The 22919-nt window shown below is 35.9% G+C and overlaps 1 protein-coding gene across 2 annotated transcripts in view; it reads left to right on the top strand.

Annotated features, from left to right (window-relative positions):
- The window catches only part of DERA (deoxyribose-phosphate aldolase), a 153648-nt gene that overhangs the window by 87868 nt on the left and 42861 nt on the right, over positions 1–22919 (top strand). For both annotated transcript variants that reach the window (XR_005218428.1, XM_037846716.1), the window contains exon 6: positions 6762–6890. Coding sequence is in view for 1 of the 2 variants with exons in the window: in XM_037846716.1 (XP_037702644.1) it covers positions 6762–6890 (129 nt within the window). In the remaining variant the exon portion in view is untranslated. The remainder of the gene's footprint in view (positions 1–6761; positions 6891–22919) is intronic.

The following is a 22919-nucleotide window of genomic DNA, read 5'->3' as shown; positions in this document are numbered from 1 at the left end:
CTAGCCAGAAGTTTCCCTAGCCTGATGACATGCCAGTTACAATTTTCTCTCTACCTTAAAGAGTACTTAGGCTTCCCCTGGCTCGGTCTGAGAGTTCCCATAGGGTAGTGTGCAGAATTGTCTTTCTAAATCAATAACAAGAAACTATCTGGTCTTGGTTATAATAGCTTAAGCTTTTAAAGTAAATTGAAGTTTATCTTCATTATACATCTGCTTATTACTAAAGATGGAACCAGTGAAAAGCAATTAATTGATCATATTCATAATCATTTGAACAATTATTTTTATTTTTATTCCCAGAATTTGAGAATTGTTGAGTTGTATAAGCCTTAAAGACCTCTATCCAATCTTAATGAGGAAAATGAGGCTTGGAAAATTTTAGTAGTTTTCCCAAGTCACTCAGCTAATTAGTGGCCAAACAAGGACTGAAAAGTCCTGATTCAGATATGTGAACTTTCCTTCCATTCTGTACCCATCCAGAAGGCTAGTGGAGCAATTTGCAGATTATTTTAAATATGTGAAAATATGCAGAATTAAGTATTTTATGTTTCTGAATTACCTTGGCACTTTCATCTTACCCAACTTTTTTCCCCCAGAAGAATGAAAATCAGGACCTATGATTATAATGCTCATCTGTAAACTCAGTATTTTGAACTAGATGGGAGTTGACATCTCTTCAGGTTCTAGGTTTTGATTACTGTATTACTCTAAGTATTTCAGTTTATTTCCTTGAGAATACATTTTAACTACAGCATGTGTGCAGGTGCTTGCAGGGATGTGTGCTGGGAAGAAGGCAAAAAAGTTTGAGTAGATAAAATTATATTCAACGTCTAAAAACATGAATTCTGATCTTTATTCTATATTGGGAAATCTACATTTTACTTTTCACATCTGAAGTGGGGAGGTAACTGTCAGCTACCTCCACAGGGATGTTTAAATAATGTGTAGAAGACACTTTGAGCAGTTTTAAAGGATGATGCTTTAAAAACTTGTTGTACAGAGTTTCTATGTGAGTTAATCATAAAGTTTGGTAATGGATGGTGGTGATGGTAACACAACATTCAGAACGTAATTAACAACACTGGACTATATATTTGAATGTGATTAAAACAGAGACATTTTAGGTTGTATACATGTTGCTAAATAAAAAATTAAAAAAAAATCAGCAAACATAGGACTGTACAACTTAAACAGTGAACCCTATTGTAAACGACAGACTATAGTTTATAGTACAATTGTGTAAACACTCTTTCCTGAATTATAACAAATGTACCACACTAGTGCAAAGTGTTAATAAAAGGGTGATATATGGGAACTCTGTATTTTATGCATGCTTTTTCTGTAAACCTACAACTTTCTCTAATAAAAAAAAATTGGGAGATTCCTCATTCTTTTGAGCAGTCATTCCTTATAAAGAATTTTTTGGAAAGATCTCTTGAACTTATTATTTCAATTGTAATTTCTTCCACATGTATAGTCCAGTAGCAATTATAATAAATCCACATCTTACCTCTGTCCTTTCCTGCTAACGTAGGGTGTAATCAGCCCATTAGTTTTCCCATCATTTTGCTCATTTATATTGAAAGGAAAGTGACAGTTGAGTATGTTAATGGACATTATGCTTTGAGATTGACTGGGTTACATTTCAGTCATTTAGTCACTTTGATTTGTATATATCATCTGTCTAGTTTCCATGGTGTCTTATCATTGCAATATCGGTGCTTGAAACTTAGACACTAATATATACTTCTTCGTGGCTTCCATGAAGTGAAGAGTTCTATATTTTCTTATATGTATGCTCTGCAAATTCTAATTATTCTTTCATCAGATCCAGGACAGTGCTTGCTTTAGGGTTTTGTATTTTTAAGTTATTTTTGCATCTCTGAAAGTATATAAGGAAAACTAGGGACAACTATATGAATAATTAAATGCCTTCTGAGTGCCTCGTTCTGCTTTCTGGCCACATGTATTATTTTTTTAGTCTCCACAAAAATATATGAGGGAAGTGAGGATCTCTAAGTAATTAGGCACAGAGACATTGAATAATTCTACCTGGTTGCATAACTAGCATGTGGTGATTCTGTCTAATCCCAAAAGTCTATCCTATTATTCTAAGGAACATAAGCTCCAAGTTAAAAAAAAAAATTGTTTGTGATAAACTTCCCCTAGCCCTTTCCCTCTGGGCTCTTCTAGTGCCCAGAGGCCGAATTTTATGCTCTTTAGGAATCATCGATCATGGTGTCCTCAGCTTTTTTAAGTCCCTTCCTATTGAGAACCTAATAAGCACTCAGCACCGCTACTACCAACCCAGGAAAATGTATAGCTAGACATGCCTAGAGCATTCACTATGTTCTAGGAACAGTGCTGAGCACTTTATGTGTATTAACCTATTTAATCCTCAGAATACAGTGAGGTGTATGTACTTCTATTATCCTGCTTTTATAGGTGAGGAAACTGAGACACAAGTTAAGAGTAAAGTCCCTTGCCCCAATCAAGCAACTAATTCATGGTAAAGCTGGGAAACAAACCCAGGCCATTGGGGGAGCCCACACTGTTGGCCATATGGTACCATACTTCTTCAGTAAATATTTGTTATACTAGAGTTACTAGTTGAAAACTTATGAGACCAATTATGATTAAGTTAAGCTGAAAATGGATTTTCTTAGAAGGACCTAGGGTAGCTCACTGAATCTGCAGGAAGCCCGGAGAACCAGGCATGGAGAGCAGGCAGGACCATGGAAGGCTCTGGAGCAGAGAATACATCTAGGTGGTTCTGTGGGAAGAGTTTGGTTACGGTGGCACTGCTGGTGTTGTGGCCTCAGATCAGCACAGGTACCGTGCAGTTGACTGTGGCCACGAGGCCCCTGGATCCTGGGTCTGTGCTATTGCTGAAGCTGCTTAAATAACTTTTTCTTCTTTGCATCACTTCAGTAAGATTCAAAGTCCCAGGTGGAAGCAGCCGCTCGATGGAGCCTTGCTAACATTTTTAAAAAGGCCAGATTTGGTATACTTTTTAATCATTCTGGTATATTCCTGGTAGGATGTTAACAGAACAAAATGACAATTTTCCAAATATTGAACCAGAAAGATTAAGATATTTGCTCAGAAAAACTTGATGCTGTTTTGTTGTGAAATAGATGAGTAAAATGAGTTTGAGGAGTTGGCAGTTAAAGAATGAGAAGGCACTGGTTGCATATTTGTTTAATCCAGTTAAGCTCTAAGTGAACATTTTTGGTTCATTCTGTTTGGATCATAGATTAAAGAGCATAACTTCCAGATGGCTGATAATTGAGTCATAAAATGCATCTGGTTTTTCTGGTTAATTGTAACCAAAGGTGAAGAAATTCCCTCAGTATCAAGAGGTAGTACTCTTTAGAAAAAAGATGGTGGTTTTGTTTATAAATATGGTAGTGATTGGTGTTTTAAGAATTTTGTTTACAGGCCAAAGTTCACTTTTACAAATTCCATAATAAAATATTTGCAAGCCTCATCTGACGACTCACTGTCCTTACAACATATACGTATACAACATACAACTATATGCACTAATCCTTACAACAAAATTTTGGTGCAATACAGAGTTGGGTCAGACCACGAAATAAGATTTGACTTTTATCACACAGCGCTTAATGGAAACTTGTTTTACTAGAATTCTGAACTTAATAATTAAACTTTTTATATACTTAGAACTTGCTAGGCAATATGCAAAATACTTTACATATATCATCTCTTTTAATCCTCATAATCACCATATAAGGTAAATATTATCGACACTGTGAGGAGGGAACCGAGGCTGAGAGAAATAACTTGATCAAGATCGCTCAGGAAGTGATGGAGCTGAGTTTTTAATCCACATTTGTCTGACTCCAAAGCCTGCTTTTGATGACAGCACTATACTGTAGATGGAAACCCTTGATTAAATCACAAGTTAACTGTAGATTAGCATTCTTAAATTTTAAGATCAGATTTCTGTGTCTTTTTTTTTTTTTTAGAGCACAGCTTTCTCCTTTTAGATTCAGTAACTCAAGAAATGTCATTGCACCCAAGACACATTCTCTGAGTTTAATAAAGTATAAATCATTATTGCTGCGTAGTCTTTTCCTGTTTACCACATTCTCACACACATGGGCATATTGGATGTATGGTAAAGTGATTTTCTCACAGGTTAGGTAAGTGGGCCAGGTAAGGTAGGCATGTGGCATCTTGGGTCATCCCTAGTAACTCTTAACTACCTATGAGGAAGGGTTTGTAAAAATACTCAGTCCTTTCTTGAAAAACCTTCAGTGAGTACCGTCTCTTGGGGATAACAAACACGAAACTTTGCCAACCGTTTTGTAATTGAATATTGGCTTTTATTTGTACTTAAATTTCTGCTTTCAACTTTCAGTTTATGTTCAGGTTTTCTGGATTTGGGAAGGCATGTGTCATGTTCATTTTATTATAAATTACATGGTTTCGACTGAGTTTGCTTACTTAAGGCTAAGTTTTAGTATTTTATTTATACTTCAGTAAACCTTTGAATTATAGAACTCCCATCTTGGCATTAAAACTGCTCAGCCTAACCATAATCCTTATTAGGAATGTTTCTCTCCTGCCGAGTTTTGTTCATGTAGTTATAAAACTACTTACTGAGATGCAAATTAAGACCACAATGAGATATCATCTCGCACCAATTAGAATGGCTGCCATTAAACAAAGAGGAAACTACAAATGCTAGAGAGGATGTAGAGAAATTAGAACTCTTATTCATTGCTTGTGGGACTGTAGAATGGTACAGCTACTCTGGTAGACAGTCTGGCAGTTCCTTAGAAAACTAGAAAACGAGTTATCCTACGATCCAGCAATTTCACTTCTCAGTATATACCCAGAAGTTCTGAAAGCAGTGACACGAACCAGATATTTGCACACCAATGTTTATGGTGGCATTATTCACAATTGCCAAGAGATGGAAACAATCCAAATGTCCTTCAACAGATGAGTGGATAAACAAAATGTGGTATATACACACGATGGACTACTATGTGGAAGAAAGAAGGAATGAGATCATGAAACATTTGACAACATGGATGAAACTTGAAGACATAATACTGAGTGAGATAAGGCAGACACAAAAGAAGAGATATTGTATGTTACCACTATGTGAACTCTGTGAAAAATGTAAAATAAATGTTTTATATTGTAGAATGTAGGGGACCTAGAGATAGCAACTAGTGAAGAGGGAACGATAATCTACTAAGAACAGATAAGTTATGGAGGGTAATCTTAATATTATGGTAATGCTCAGTAATGACTATGGTTTGTTGGTTTTCTTGGGGTATGGTAGGAACATGCTGGAAGCAATGTAGTTATTTTAGGTTACTTGTTTTTCTTATTCCTTTGTTTTGTTTTTTAATTTTTTGATAAAGTATTTTTTAAAAAAATGCAAACTGCTTACTATGAAACACACACAGAGAGAAAAGGAAAGCCCCGATCTTGGACCTGATCCTGTGGCGATGACCCTAGTTCAGTAATGGAGTGGCCAACTGATGGAGATTAAAAGCCAAAATCCATTGGTGTCATTGACAAAATATCATGTTAAATGAGTTTTCAAAAATGTAATACTCGTTATACCAATTTACTCTAACAGATATTTGTTTATTAAAATTATGTTTCCTTGCATAGGAACTGTGTTTCCCTTTCAATTTTGTTTTCTTGTCATTTAAAATTTTTATTTTGATAGCATATATATATATTACATAAAGCCTGCTATTTTAACCATTTTTAAGTGTACAATTCAGTGGCATTAGGTCCATTTACAATGTTGTGCTACCATCACCACCATCCACTACCAAAACTTTTTCATCACCCCAAACAGAAACTCTGCTCGTTAAGCAGTAATGCCCCATTCCCTTCTCTGCCCAGCCCTTGGTAACCCCAATCTTTCTGTCACTATGAATTTGCTTATTGTATTTGTCATATAAATGAATCAAACAATATTTGTCCTTTTATTTCTGGCTTATTTCACTCAGCATAATATTTTCAAGGTTCATCCATATTGTATGCAGCATGTATTAAAGCTGCATTGCTTTTTATGGTTGGTGGTAATTTTTTTTAATGAAGCTGCTTGTGGGAGCCCTGGAGAGCCAGATGTGGTGTTGAGGTCAGGCGTGATAAATTCAAGTCTGCATCTCTGAGCCCCTCTACTAATGGCTTTGTGCACATGTACCCACCTGGCCAGGCTCAACTCTTGTTAGGCAGCAATGTGGACATATACCCTGGCAGATAGCAGGACAAGCTGTCATGTCTTTATTGTCAGTAACAGAACTCTCAGGAAAGATCTGCTTTATATTCCAATAAGAGAACCTGTTATATGTGAATGGAAGAATTAATAAGGACTTGGTTTTTTATTTTTAGTTTGCAATGTGGTATATCACTGGGTGATAGACACTTTTGTTTTCTCTGATACGTAGCCATCATATGGAAGTGGTAGGAATTATTTGTAATTTGAATGTCATTATAATGATATTTAAAAAGCTCCATGACTCTGGACCTCAGGCCAGGGCTTAGAAACAGTTTTGTGGTAGCACACTAAGCATTCCTTGTAACAGGATGTGAACTGCAGCAGAATGCTCTAGGCAATATTAAATTGGGGTGATTTTTTAGAAAGTGACAAATGTTTTATGTTTCCTAATTCCGAATTGGGTTTTACCAGCTATAAACGGCTGCCAAGTTACGTTATCACTTGCCTGCTTTGTAACTGCCTCAATCATTTTCCTTCACAGCCCTGTATGATGAGATTTGTCAGTTTCGCAAGGCCTGTGGTGAGGCTCATCTCAAAACCATCTTGGCAACAGGAGAACTTGGATCTCTTACTAATGTCTATAAAGCCAGTATGATAGCAATGATGGCAGGTAAGCATTTTATTTTCAAATGAGGTTTTATATTCAAGTGACGTTTTTAAGAGAAATAAGTAAGTGAAAGTATTTGGCCATCAGCTAAAAGGGCTAACCGGTTCGAATTTTTTTTTGCAAGGGTCATCAGATATTTTTGTACAATATGAAGTGGTCAAAAACTCTTGGCTTCCTTCCACATTTTGTGTGACATTTCATTGCTGCACTATCCTTGCGAGGCAGTAGATGGCTCTGTTGTTAGTGAATTACCTTCTGTGTTATTCTTTGATTATTCGTTCATCAACATATGTTAGACAGGAATTTAACTCTGACTTACTCCTCTCTGTGAAGTTAAGACCTTTGATTTCTCTCAGAGGTGTGTATCCATACTTTCTAAGGCAGCCTCTGCTTTCGTTTTTGTTAACTATTTTTTTAAGTGTGGCATCGTGTTTTATGCTTTCAAATGTAGGTGGACTTAAATCTTTATCTCCATGAACAGCAGGTTTATCCATTGAGATGTCCAAACTGGAAACCTGGGAGTCAAGCTAGATTCTTTCTTTTTCTCACCTTCACATAAATTGGAACAAGTCCCTCCTCTTAACCATGTCGAATATATCTTCTCTTCATTCTGAATGCTGCTCTCTTAGGCCACCATTACCCCCACATGGATCACTTCAGCGGTCTCCTAACCAGTTTCCCTGTCTCTACTTTTGTCCCCCTCGAATCTATTCTCCATACGGTTGCCAGAATGTTCTTTTGAAAATGCTAATTCGATTTTGGTACTGCTTGCTTAAAATTCTTCAGTAGCTTCCCTTAATCTTTAAGGTAAAATGTAAATTCCTTAAGCCCGATTTTTTTTTTATTTTTTATTTATTTATTTATTTATTTTAAAGAGGTCCTTTGTAAGACATTGCCAGTGCCTCTGTCACCTCATCGTTTTCCCTTCACATCGTGTGCTCTGGCCATAAGAATTATCAGCAGTTTCCTGAAGATGGTGTTATCCAAGCCTCTGAGTTTTGTACATGCTGTGCCCCCTGCCTGGAATGCTTTTGCCCACGTAATTCCTTCACATCTTTTAGGATTCAGCACAGGCGTCTCCTTTTCAGGAATATTTACCCTGACATCCCTTGCTTCTCTACTGCTTGGTGCATTATCTACTCTGTGTACCCCCCTAGCATTCCTTTCTACCTCTGCCAGCTATTGAGTATTGGCTTTCTAGGCCCCCTACTTGGGGCCTCATACTTGGATGAAGACACATGGCTTCTCTGGTCTTGAATCTGGGCTTTCCACTGTAGTCACCCTCTGGGGTGTTCTACTCTCGTCTACTTTTCAAATACTCTGTCAGACGTAGCATCTCTCCTTGAAATGCTACTGAAAATCAGCTCACTGGGCCTCAGTGGTGCTACTCCTCTCTTCACTGCTGCTGTATCTGGAACATAATTGCTCTGTTTATCTCGTTCAGAGCAAAATCCCTGGAAACCAAAGGATAAAAGGGAATGGAACACTTTGAACACTGGTTCATCAGTTCTGTTGGCATTTCAAAGGTCCACAGTAATGGAAGATTTGCTGCAACTCTCGGGAACCTGGGTAAAGCCCCTTGGTGTCTTAGGTTAGACAAGTTAACCTCCCTTTCCTGGGCTTTGCCAAGATAAAGGATTGTTAACCCAGAATGCCGTGATCCAGGCAGGACAGAAAGGTATTCATTCTGCAAGGTCCAGCCAACCCTTTCATCCCCCACTGTGCCTGCTGCTCGTGATGGGAACTTATGCTGGTCCTCAGGCTTCAGAAGCCTCTGTCCCATGTTCCACTCTCACTCCAGCCCTCAAGGAGAAAAAGTGTGACAAGAAACATGCTCTCCCTCTGTCTTCTCCCATCTGCTGGTCTCTCCCTGCCAGTGTTTTTGTATTTCATTTCTTCACTTAACCAGTGTTTATTGAGCACTTACTATGAGCCACATAACTTTATTTATGGTGCACTTTACCAAATATTTTTGAATCATATCCCATGATACTCACATCAACCATATAGTTGGTGAAGAAACTTAAGGAGATTAAATGACTCACTCAGTTTTATAAAGCTAATAAATCATATGTAGCCATGTTTGGAACCCAGGCCTTCTGACTCCAGGTTTATTGCTTTTTCAGTTGTCTTCCAAGGTACTGTGCTTGGTCTGGTCGTGAATGAGACATAATCATTGTGAAGGACATGAATGCATCTAGCACACTTCCTGGCCCATAGTTTATGCTTTCTATCCTGTTAAAAAGGTATATTAAAGAATTGAAGTTTTTTTTTTTTTTTAATTTAACTGTTTTTTAATATTCTTGTTCCAACTTTTATATGTAACTCTCATAATACTATCCCTGTCTTAGTTTCTGGACTGCTAAAGCAAATACCATATAATGGTTTGACTTAACATCAGGAATTTATTGGCTCGTGGTTTCAGAGGCTAGACGGCTTCCTCCCTGGGTTGGTGTCTTCTGGCTGGCTGACAACATTTGGGTTTTTTTGGCTTTTCTGTCACATGGCAATGCACCTGGTGGTGTCTTTTCCTTTCTCTTCTGGGTTCCCATGGCTTTCTTTCTTTCCATGTCCAGTTTCCTTTCAGCAATACTGGATTAAGAAAGCCTGCCGCATTCGTTTTGGGCATGCCTTAAGTGATAACATCTTCAGAGGTCCTGTTTCCAAATAGGTTCACACCCACCAGACCAGGGGCTGAGACCTGAACATGCCTTTTGTGGGGGACATGATTCAATCCTCAACAGTTCCCACCAAAAATAATTTTTAAATCTCTGATTAAATCACATTGCTCCCTACTTCTGTGGTATTTTTTAACAATTAAAAACAAATCAACTTTACTGAGGTAAATTATATGCAGTAAAATTCAGGTGTTAAGTAGAGTGCAATGAGGTTCAATAGTTTGTACGCACCTGTGTAACTACTGTCCCTTGTAAGAATTAGAATTCTATCGTTCCAGAAATTCCCTGTGTCCCCCTCTGCCCCAGGCACAACACTGATCTGATTTTATCTCCAGAGATTAGTTGTGTCAGTTTCAGAACAACATATGAATGGAATATTCAGTATATATTCTTTTGTGCCTGTTTTGCATTGATCCAGCTGTGAGATCCATCCACATTGTTCTGTGTATGAAGGAGTTTGCGTAGAAGTATTCTACTGTATAAATATACTGACTTACTAAATTTTTTGGTGTAAAGTTTATAATGTTCTCTTAATATTATTCTAATTTCTGTAGGATCTGTAGGGATATCCTCTTTATAATTCCTGATACTGGATAATTTTGTTTTCTTTCCTCTTCTTTTTTATTTTTTCTTTTATAGAAAAGAATCTTGCTGGGGTTTGCCAATTTTATTTATCTTTTCAAAGAGCCAACTTATTGCTTTGTTATTTTTCTCTATTTTTTGTTTTCTATTTCATTGAATTCTACTCTTCCATTTATTTGTTCATTCTTTCTGCTTACTCTGGGTTTCATTCATTCCTGTTCTACTAGCTTCTTAAGGTGAAAGCTTAAATCATTGATTTTAAATCTTCTTTCTTTTCTAATTCTGGCATTTTGAGCTATAAATTTCCCTCCAAGCACTGCTTTAGCTCCACCAGCCAAATTTTACTATGTTGTTTTTTCATTATCATTCATTTAAAAGTATTTTCCAGTTTCCCTTTTGATTTCTTTCGTGACATGTTATTTTTTTCTTCTTCTTCTTAAATATTTTATTAAAGAATATTTCAATCATATACAAAAGAGGATAACAGAAGGAACTCCCATGTTTCCGTCACCCAGCTTTAACTGTTATTAATCGGTAGCCAATCTTGTTTCATCTAAATCTTCATCCATTTCCCATAACACCCCAAGATTAATTTTAAGCAAATGCCAGACATCATATCATTTCATCTGTAAATATTTCATATGTATTTCTAAAGGATCAGGACTCTTAAATATAACTATAATGTTAGCACTCCTCAAATTATTAATAATTCATTAAAGTTATCAATATTTAGTCAAAGTTCACAATTCCTAGATTGTCTAATAAAATTTTTTCTTGTCTTAAAATTTTTGAAAAGTTTGTTTGAATCAAGGTTAAAAAAACATTCCTACATTGGAATTGGTTTATACACCTCTTAAATCTTTGTTATTTATAGATTCCACTTCCATCCTTTTGTTCTTTGTCATTTTGTTGTGGTTAAGGAAGCCAGATTATTTGTCCTGTAGGGTTTCCACAGTTTGTATTTTGAGAATTGCATCCTGTGTCGTGACGTGTTATTTATAATTAGTTGTTTAATTTCCAAATATTTGGACTTTTCTGAATATTTTACTATTATTCATTTATGATTTAAAATTCTTCTATGCTCAGAGAATATCCATGATAAGAATCTTTTGTCTTTTTGAAATTAATAAGTTATTTTATGGTCCATTTTATGGTCTATTTAGGTACGTGTTCCAAGTGTCCTTGAAAAGAACATGTATTACAGATGTTAGTGATAGTGCTCTGTAAATATCAGTTAGGTCAAGTTAGTTGATAGTATTTTTCAGATCAAGCTGTCTTATTTATTTATTTTTTTTAACCACTTGTTCTATTTATAACTGAGAGAGAGGTGTTAAAATCTTCAATTATGGTTATGGATTTTTCTATTCCTTGGTTCTGTCACTTTTTTCTCCATATATTTGGGAGCTCTGATTTTAGGTGTATACCTTTTTAGGAATGTTATGATTTCCCATTGACATAGACATTCATCCTTGTGAAATGTCCTTCTTTAACTTTGGTTACTCCTTTTCTGGATGTATACTTTGTCTGATACAAATATGGCCATCCCTGCTTTCTTATGCTTACCATTTGCATGATATGTATTTTTTCTTTTTGTTTCTCAACCCATCTGCACTATATATTTAAAGCGTATCTCTTGTAGATAGTCATTTTTTATCCATTGTGGCAATCTGCTTTTTAGTTGAAGTGTTTTAACCAAGTATATTGAATGTAATTATTGATATGGTAGGATTTAAGTCTATCATCTAGGTATTTGTTTTCCTATTTGTCCCCAACTATTTTCTGTTCCTCTTCTTTTCCTGCTGCCTTTTGGGCTCATCAAATATTTTATAGTATTTCGTTTTATTTCTTCTGTTGCCTTTGTATTTTTAAGTGGTTGCTCTAGGACTACAATATGCATGTTTAACTTATCACAGTCTACTTAGAATTATTATTCCACTTTGTACTTTCTATGTCTCAAATGTAAGGAGCTGACATAGTTGCATTACGCCATCTTTTGCATTATTTTTTTTCATGTTCTTTTTCCACATTTGTTATAAATTCCACCTTAAGATGATATGACTTTCGTTTCAACAGTCATTTGTCTTTTAAGGAAGTTAAGAGAAGAAAAAAGAAAGCTAAGCAAATCTTTTATGTTTTCCCACACATATCATTTTCAGTGCTCTTTATTCCTTCCTATAAATTTGACTTTCCATCTGGTATAATTTCTCTTCAGCCTGGAAAACTTCCATGGGTATTTTTTGCAGTGCAAGTCTGCTGGTGAATAATTCTTGCAACTTTTTTTCATCTGAAAATATCTTTATTTCATCCTCCTGTTTCAAGGATATTTTGCTGAATATAGATTTCTGGGTTGACAGTTTTATTTTTATTTCAGTACTTTAAATATGTCATTCCATTTCTTGGAATTCCATTTCTTTTTGCTTCCCTGTATGTAATGTCTCATCTTGCACTGGCTGTGGTCAATCAGTATTTTTTCTTTATCTTTCTTTTTTCCCCAGTTTGGCCATGATGTGCTTAAGTATGTTTTTTGTGTGTGTATTTTGCTAGAAGTTCACTGAGCTTCTTGGATCTGTGCGTTGATGTTTTCCACCCAATTTAGAAAATTTTTGAAATTATTTTTTTCAAATATATGTTCTGCCCCATTCTATTTCTTTTTCAATTCTAAGACCCCAAGTACAGGAGTGTTAGACTGTCTAATACTGAGGTTACTGAGGTCCTGTGCTTTTTATTTTTAATCTCCCCCACCCATTCTTCTGATTAGTTAATTTATGTGGCTCTTTCTTCAAGTTCAGTGACTCTTGTTTTCTATTTCAAATTTACTTTCTTTAAATTTATTTTTTTATTTTTTAAACAGTTTTATTCACACACCATGCATTTCCTCCTAAGTAAACAATCAATGGTTCCCGGTAAAATCACATAGTTATTCATTCACGACCACAGTCTTTCTGAAAAGAAGGAGTAGGAGGAGAAACAATAAAAAATAAAATAAAATAAAATAATTAAAATAATTATGAATAATAAATTAAAATAAAAATTAAATTAATTAAATATAATAAAAGGTCAGACAACACCACCAATGCCTGGAATCCCATAACCCTCCTTATAGCCTCCTCTTTATAGACATTTAGCTTTGGTATATTGCCTTTGTCACAATTAATGGAAGCATATTATAATGTGACTGTTAACTATAGATTCTAGTTTGCATTGGTTTTATTTTTACCCCACTACATCCCATTTTCAACCCTTTGCAAAGTTGACATTCATTTGTTCTCTCTAGTGTCAAAACATTCTTATATTTATGCCTTTAATCACAATTGCTGACCACGCTAGGTTTCACTAGGTTATGCAGTCCCAGTCTTTATCTTCTATCTTTCCTTCTGGTGTCATACATGCCCTTAGCTTTCCTCTTTCAACCGTACTCACACTCATCTTTGCTCAGTATACTTACAATACTGTGCTATCACCCAATGTTGTGCTATCCATTTCTGGATCTATATATTCAATCCTGTTGAACATTCTATACTCCTTCAGCATCAAATGCCTGATCTCTACCCTTCTTCTGTCTCCTGACATCTTCATACCTACACTCTTCTCCACACCCCTATCTCCTGTCTTTTCCTATCTGTCTGTAGCACTCCCTTTAGTATTTCTTGTAGAGGAGGTCTTCTTTCACAAACTCTTTCAGTGTCTGTTTATCTGAAAATATTTTAAACTCTCCCTCATTTTTGAAGGAGAGTTTTGCCAGATATAGGATTCTTGGTTGGCAGTTTTTCTCTTTCAGTATCTTGGCTGTATTATACCACTTCCTTCTCGCCTCCATGGTTTCTGCTGAAAGAGCCACACTTAGTCTTATCGAGCTTCCCTTGTATGTGATGGATTGCCTTTCTGTTGCTGCTTTCAGAATTCTTTCTTTGTCTTTGACATTGAAAATCTGATCAGTAAGTGTCTTGGAGTAGGTCTATTTGATCAGTTCTGTTTGGGGTATGCTGCCCTTCTTGGACTTGTAATTTTATGTCTTTTATAAGAGTTGGGAAATTTTCATTGATTATTTCCTCTGTTATTCTTTCTGCCCCTTTTCCCTTCTCATCTCCTCCTGGAACACCTATATATAACACATATATTCATGTGCTTCATGTTTCATTCATTTCCCTGAGACCCTTCTCATATTTTTCCATGCTTTTCCCTATCTGTTCTTTTGTGTTTAGGATTTCAGATTTCCCGTCCTCCAGTTCACTAATCCTTTCTTCTGCCTCTCCAAGTCTACTGTCATATGTCTCTATTGTGTTTTTCATCTCTTCTGTTGTACTTTCATTCTTATAAGTTCTGTCATTTGTTTTTCAAGCTTTCGAGTTCTTCTATATGGTCTCCCAGCATCTTCTTTATATCCTTCATCTCTTTTGTTACATTTTCTTTCAATTCTTTGATTTGATTTGGAAGATTTGTTTGAACATCTTTAATGAGTTGTTTCTACTCCTGAATCTCAGTTGAGGTGTTAGTTTGTTCCTTTGCCTGGGCCATGTCTTCATGTTTCCCAGTGTGGGTCATGATTTTTTGCTCCCTAGGCATCTGATTTTCTTTATTAGTTTATTTTGGAGGTTGTTTTCTCTCTTTTTCCTAGGGTTTTCTCATTGATTGTCTTTCATTCTCTATCTGTTCTTTGTTTTTCTCACTGGCCAGTTGTCAGACTGGCTCTGCCCCCGAGTCTTCCCCCCAAAATCAGGTGACTACAGTGGCCTGCCACAGGGATGGGAGGTAGGTACTGGGAACCTCAGCAGCTTTACTGTATGTGGTAATACAAATCTGCTGGCTTCCAGTGGTGCTCTGCTTTTTGCCAGCCAGCAAGCCCTGGGTTTGTTTTAGAGCCCTGTTTGAACAGTGGGAACTTCCATATTTCTCAGCTAAGACAGGGCTGGGTTTCCATACAAGGTGTGTAGACCAGCTTCTGTGGTCCTAAGAAAAGGTCTGGAGCATCTTTTCAAGTGTTTCAATTCCCGTCACTTTCTGGACCATCCAGCAGAAGCCTCTATTCAGTAACTTAATCATCAGAAGCCGCTTTGCCTCTGAGCACAGGCTGTGTCTACACAGGTGAGCTGAAACTGTGGGATTCCCATGCCCTCACTTTGCTGGCCAAAATCTGGCTCGATGTGGGCTTCCACCAGGGGCAGAGGACTCTCTCAGCTGACCCAGTACTCCAGCCACCCCCCGGAAAGGAAACGGCTGCCGGCTGCTGCTTCTCTCAAGGGTGGGGAAGTGCTTTAAGACCCAAAGCTGGAAACAGCTTCTGGCCATGTTTTCTCAGTCTCTTTGTCCCTCACTGAACTGGGTCTTCAAATGTCCTCCCCTATCCCCTGGGTCTTCAAACAGTGGTGTATGTCTCATTGCTGTGATAGATTTTATAGTCTGTGTCCCTGGTGGACGGGGTCCTGTCTCTGATTTTGTACCTTTCCCACACTGAGACTGAGTGAGGGGGAGGGGAGGGGACTAGCTAGTCCAGGACGGAAGACTCCTACCTGATATTTCTTCTCTTTCTTCATTTCAGCATTTGCATGGTCCTTCTGCATTCTTTATCCTCCTCCAGAGTTTCAGCAATTCAGAATTGTCCATTTTTTTTTTCGTTGAATCTCTGGAGAGAAGTTTTCAGAAGCTGTTTACATCACCATGTTGATGATGTCACTCTCAAATTTACTTTTAAGCCCATTCAGTAAGTTTTTCATTTCTGCTACTGTACATGTTTAGTTTTAGAATTTCCACTTGATTCTTTTTTATAATTTTCAATCTCTTCTGAGAGACCCCACATTTTCACTCATTGAGATCATATTTTCTTTTAAGTCCTTGATCATATGCATAATAGCTGATTTAAAGTCCTTGTCTACTAATTTATGCATCTGAATTATGTCAGGGTATATTTCTACTAAATTTTTCCCCCTAGATTTGGGTCATATATTCCTACTTCTTTGTGTATTGAATATTTTTTATTGTGTTCTGAACCTTAATACTTTTTAAGGTATTTGGCTTATATTAACTTCCTTTAAAGTTGAGTTTTGTTTTGGTAGGCAGTCAATTTGTTGGCCACTCTTCTGGTTTATTTGGAGGCTTGGCTTTAGTCTTGGCTGTTGTGGATTTAGAATAGCCCTTAATCTAGGGTACAGTCTTTACTTCTAAGGCAAGTTCTTTCTGCTACCGCAGCTGAATTCTAAAGATGCTAATGAGATCTTTCCACTCTGGCAGGGCCAGAGCACTGTCTTAAGGGCTTCATGCATACTTACATTTAATCCTCACAGAAACCCTATGAGGTAGGTACACTTAATATTATTTTACAAATGAGGAAAGTGAGACACAGGAAGATTATTTAACTTGCCTGAGATCATCAAGCTAATAAGTTGTGGAGCAATATTCAAACCCAGGTATTTTGTTACCAGAACTTGTGCTTTTTTTTTCAACTTAAATATGGAAATTGTCAAATTTACGCCAAAGTTGAGAATGTTGCCACTGAATATATCCATTCTCCATATTCAACAGCTGTTAATGTATTGTAAATTCTGTGTCATTGATCTACTCTTACTTTTTCCCCCTGAAGTATTTTGAGCAAAATCTAGAAATCTTGATAATTTCACCTATAAATACCTTACTTTGTATCTCTACTGATTTAAACATAACCACAAGACCATTTTCACATTTGAAAAAATTAACAGTAATTCCTTCATATCACATTACATGTTCATGATTCAGCCATATTTGGATTTTCCTTAATTGTTTCAAGAGTGTATTTTTAAAGTTGGTTTATGTGAATGAGATTGCAAACACAGATCTAAATGTAAGGGCTAAAACTAAAAGTTTTTGGAGAAAACGTAGGCAGAAATCTTCATGACCTTAGGTTAAATGGTGAAGGACTCTCAGATACAACATGAAAAGCATGATGCATAAAAGAAAAAGTTGTTAAATTAGACTTCATTGAAATTCAAAATTTTTTCACTTCAAAAGGCACCATTAAGAAATTTTAAAGTAAAGTCCCAGACTGGGCAAAAGTATTTGCAGATCATATACCTAATAAAAGAGTTGTATCTACAATTAAAGAACTCTTAAAACTCAATAATAAGACAAACAACCCAATAAAAACCTCAGCAAAGAATCTGACTAGACATTTCACCAAAGAAGATTTCCTTTTCATTGAAAATATTGTAAACTAGCAACATTAACATAATTACTTACTTTATTCTAGTGTATACATACATTATAATTAAAATACAACAAGACTACTGAATGCAATTTAAGATTTTTTGGGGGTTCTTTTTATTCTTAGGACATGTTCCTTAGACATAAGCAGTCACAATACTGCATTTAAGAGTTATTTGAAAATAATTCTTCTCTGTGTATTTATGCCATCAATTGGATACACAGTAAGATTCATTGCTTTTAGGTTTTTCTTTTTCAGTTATTAGAGATTGCTCATGTTTTTCTTTTTGATCTAAATTTGTTTTAAATTTTATTTTTCATGTTCCCACAGAGAGAATTACATTTATAGAAATCTAAGCTTCCATTTCTGTTATTTTTCTCTCTTCTTTTACAGGCATCCATATTTTTTTTAAGCTTTTGATTGCTTTTTTCCAATGCTTTTTAAAATTATAGGGATATACATTTATATTTGTACATAGTTGGTAATTTACTATAAACATTGTTCTGCATCTTTCATTTTTCACTTTCAATGTGTCTGGGAGACCATGCCATCTTATTATATAGAGAGCTTCCTTATTCCTTTTTACAGCTGCATAATACTCCATTATGTATATACATGTTTGTTTATTCTACCAATCCCCTATTGATGGACCTTTGTGTTGCTTCCAATCTTCTAGGTATTAGAAATAATGCTGCAGTAAAATCACTTTGTGCAAAAGTCATTTTATATTGTTGCCAGTGTTTCTTGGGACAGATTGCTGGAAGTGGCATTGCTAGGTCAAAGTAAATGCATATATAATTTTGCTAGATATTGTCAAATTCTCTTCCATATTGCTTTGTACCATTTTGCATTTCCACCACAAATGTATCTGTTTCCCCAAAGCCTCACAATAAAATATATTGTCAAGCTTTTAATTTTTGCCAAACTGAAGATGAGAAATGGTATCTTAGTATGGTTTTAATTTCCATTTCTCTTTTTATGAATGATATTAAGCATCTTTTCATGTTTTGTATTCATGTATGTGAATTATCTGTTTGTTTTTTGTCCATTTTTCTTGAAGAATGCACACTGCAAATATTGTTTCTCCAGTTTGCCATTTGTCTTTTTTTTTTGCTTATGCATGTGTATGTATTTTTATATGTTTGCTATGTAAAATTTTAAAAAAATTATGTAACTAAATTTCATTTTTATCTTTACTGTTTATGACTTTTTAGTCCTATTAGTAAAGTTTCCCCCACTTCCAGCTTATAAAGGAATTCACCTGTGTTTTCTTCTAGTACTTATATGATTTCTCCCTCCCTCTATTTCTTTCTTAAAACCTTTGATCAATTTGGAAATTATTCAGATGTGTGGTATAGGAATCACTTAAAATTTTCCATTCTCATCCACCCATACCCTCACCCCCCTTATTTAAGATATCACCTATATCAAATTTTCTTTTGTACTTGAATCTGTTTCTGGATTTTTATTCTTCTCTTAGTCTATTTGTCTATTCAAGTTCCAATACCACACTGTTTTACTTAAAGAGATTTTATGGTATATTTTAACATCTGATAAAGCTAGTTTTCTCTCAGAGCTTTTCTTTTTCAGAGTTTCCTTGGTTTTCTGAATCAGCATGTTAACTCCAGAAAGAGAAAGACGGTATTTTTTTGAGATCATGGTGACATGTAAACTGTGGGTGAATTGGTGCCTTTATAAAATTGTGTCTTCCTGTCCTGGAACTCAGTGTGCCTTTCCATTTATTGATCCTGTGCTCTTGACCACTATGCCATCCTGCCTCTCCACTGCTTTATACCCAAGCTACCGTAATCTCTGTCTCAGGGAGGGCTCTTAGGCCTTCTGGATTTATTTATTCATATTTTACAAATAATTCCAGAATGGTTGCTCTCATTCTACAGTGTGTTAGAATTAGGCAGTGCTGCTAGAATCACATACAATGACAGAAAGGTCACACTTTGACTCTAAGAGATGAAATTTAAAAAAAAAGAAAAGAAAGAAAGAAAACCTATATAAAGCATATGTAAGAACCCCACATGGATAGTTGCCTGGGAAAATGCTCTGTACCCTTTTACCAATGGTCATCACTAATTGGAAACATCCCAGGTACTTCTGCCTTCGTTATATCATTTCCTCTCTTAGAGCCTTCCTCTCTCCCCTTAGCCATTTTTTAAGACTTAAAGAAGATTTCCGTGTTCTGGCTAGCCTCCTCATGATCCACTAGAAATAATTAATTGATTTGACTATTTTGCCCCTGTGGCAGTTGTGAATATCAGTAGCACTCTCACATAGCACCATTATCCTGGTACCTGGTATTTTATCTGGTGCCCTTCTTGCAAAATGATGAGCTCTTTGAGGCCAAGGACTATCTTACTTATCTTTTGTCCTCTGTGATTATTTCTGTATCTGACATCTAGTAGAACCTAAGAAAATATTTTTGAACATACAAAGAATGATTGAAGGGGAGAAAGAAATAAGTAAAGGAAAAGTGAAAAGGGGCAAAGTGAAATTTGAAAACCGTTTAGATGCCTGTATCCACATGTGCCATAGCCTTGTAGCTATGTTATTGTGAAAGCAGACTTTTATTTTAATTGAACAAAAAGGTAAATAATTCATACCTTTGACATGGATATTGTATTTCCAAGGCAATGTTTAGGTGAACAAGTTAGTGGTATGGCATATAAAAGGTTTGTAAGGATTCTGGGGTGATTCTAAAGGCAAAGAAGGATTAGGTAAAGCATTTTGCTTTGGTTTTTCAGTTAAAGAAAATGGATCTGCCATTTACATTAGAGGAAATGTGAGTGAAATAAAAATGCAGGCGGTAAGATAGGAATAAGCAATTTGAAGGGACTATAATCAGGCAAGAAAAACAAGAGCCATATTTTCTCATCAAACAATCCAAGAACAAGGTGATAGGAAGTAAGATAGAAAAAGGAAACATGTTTATAGAAAAGAGAAGTCTAAAGCAGGTCAATCTACTGTTAAGGGATTTCAGCTCTGCAAATGCACACATTAAGAATAATGCCAGCATGTAGGAAAGTGGCTTTATCTTTCAGTAGTGGTGGACTAGTCTCATATACGCAACAGCTAACAAGCTCCGCTCTGAAGTTATTCTAGACCTTATCTCTGAAAATAATGCCGGCATGATAAATAAGGTTGGAGTAGAAAAGCACTAAAGATGCAATCATAATGTCATCAGGTTTGAATTGCTAATGAAGATCTGTGGGAAGAGTACTAACACAAAAATATGGGGCTTGAGAAAAGCAGACTTTGAAGGAATGCGAAATGAGTTTTGGACCTGGCTGGAATTTCGCAACATATAGGAAATCAAAAATGAAAAAAGTAAGTACCAGGAAAGGGGATATTCGCAATTCAGCCTAATAAGATCAAAGTAATACAGAAACAATGAGATAAAGCAGAGAAGGAAGAGAAGATATATATTTATACAAAAATAAAATAAAGGGGAAAAAATGGTGGAAAACTTGCTATGATGGAATGAAACCAAAACACTAAAAAATGCATTGGTTGATAGCAAATTAGCCTCTAAGAATTTTTTTTAACTTTAAAAAAATTTAAATATGAATAAAAAAGTAGAGTAAATGACAGTGTAGATTTATTTTTCTAAAGATTGTCACAAGTCACACTGAGTCCTTCATCTTAGGCTGCAAAACCTGTATACTTACAGAGTATTGATCCAGATGGCATGTCTAGACTCCTGTGGTGTTCCAACCTGTTTTTTTTTTTTAATTATTATTAGATCTTGCCCTTTATGGGGAAAATGTAATTTATGAAAAGGGATGCACCAATTGAAAGTTTATCACTGGGGAAATGTAAAAGAATATAAATGTGTATTGGGTTGACAGTTAAAGCATATAAAGTATAATTTTATTTACAGATACTTAAACTAGCCCTGAAAATTAAACTGTTTATAGGGTGAACACTAATTAATTTGCTGTCTCATCCATGGGGTAAATTTAAGTTGAAGCCCCCAAGCAAAAATCTCTGAGCGTACCCCTGCTCACCTCCCACCTCCTACCTACCCCCTCCCCATCCTTTACTTAGTGAAAAATAAAGAGCTCTTCAGAGGAGAGAAGTTATATTTTCTGGCCTCCCAGCAGTGCAGGAACTACTGATGGTAAAAGTTTAAATATAAAACTTTTTCTTTGCCTCTCTGTGACTGGAAAGAAAAAGAAAAAGAAAATGCTTGTAAGCTCATTTTTTTTTATGGGGCATATACTAGTGTGGGTAAAATTTTACTGTATTAAGTTTTACAAAATGTAAACCGACTCTTTCCAAATTCACATAACTGCCTCCTTCAGTCCTAGCTTCTCTGGAGAAATTCTTAGGCACAAAGACAAGCACATAGAAAGTGCCTAGTAAATGCTTATTGACAGGTTCAGGTAACAGACATACGTACAAGGGCATCTTGCTATAAGAAGAAATAGATGTGTTTGTTATCAACATGCATAAAAATCAAGTTTTTAATAAATCTGTATTTTCCAGTTGAGGGAAATGTAATGGGATTTTTTTTTCTCTTTTTGGTGAAATTCTGCTATATGAGTTAGATGTTAGACCTACATATGGTTGTTCATGTACCTAAGATTGTCATTCCTTTCTCTATAATTCCTGGCGTTAACTTTTGGTTCTCTATTCTTTAATTGCTGTACCAGGTAGTTCATAATCTAGTTGCAAATTCTGAAATGCTGGGAACATGAAATCTTCAAATGGATCCTTCAGTATATTGCACTGGGTTGATACCTGATATACATATTTGTTGAATGAATAAAGGTTTGTAAACCAAGTGAAGTTGATAATTTACAAATTCTTTTCACAATGATCCTAAGAGGGAGGTAGGGAAGGTATTATATTATCCTTCTTTAACAAATAAAAACCCGAGGCTAAGAAGTTAAGTGACTAGATCAAGACTACACACACAGAGTACATGGCAGAATTCTGAAGAACTTGCTCCACATTTCATGCTTTTGTTGCACATTCCTGCTTTCTACCCTGCAATTGATCCATATATAAGATATTACATATGTTTAGCATTTGGAGGCTGAGATGCATTTCTAGAGTCCCTGAGTGAGATTTGTATGTTGACTTGTACCTTTCTACTGAGGTCAAAAAAAGTAAGATAATAAAGAGGCAGAGTGGTTGGAGCAAGCAGATAGGGGGTGGTAAACATGAAATAATTATGAAATATAAAAACTAAAATGAAAACAAGCCCAGAGCCCCACCAAGTAAAAGCCTTCAGTCCATCTTAATTGAAATAAAAAGGAAGTGTACCCAGAGATGAAGGACCCCACCTCAGGCAGCTTCCACTGTTGTTTTGTATTTACCATCTTTGCTGCTATCCCTGTGATGATGCACTTGGAAAAATTAGCAGTCATAACTTATAACTGCACCTTGAGTTCTATACTAAAGTTCTTATGTATATTCAGATTCCTCTGTGAGGAGTACTGAGAGAATAGATAGGGAATGACAGTGAAAGTAGACGTTTCTTTTCTCCACCTGATGAAGGAGTAGATGTCAAGGTTGAGAGCAATCTCAGAATGAAGGACAGAAGGGTATGGGAAAATGGCAGGGGTAGTAGAGCATGTTTAA

Source organism: Choloepus didactylus, chromosome 8 (assembly GCF_015220235.1).
Source record: "Choloepus didactylus isolate mChoDid1 chromosome 8, mChoDid1.pri, whole genome shotgun sequence".
NCBI classification, from domain to species: domain Eukaryota; kingdom Metazoa; phylum Chordata; class Mammalia; order Pilosa; family Megalonychidae; genus Choloepus; species Choloepus didactylus.
Note: the sequence above shows the minus strand (reverse complement) of the source record. Positions and strands in the feature narration are given on the sequence as shown.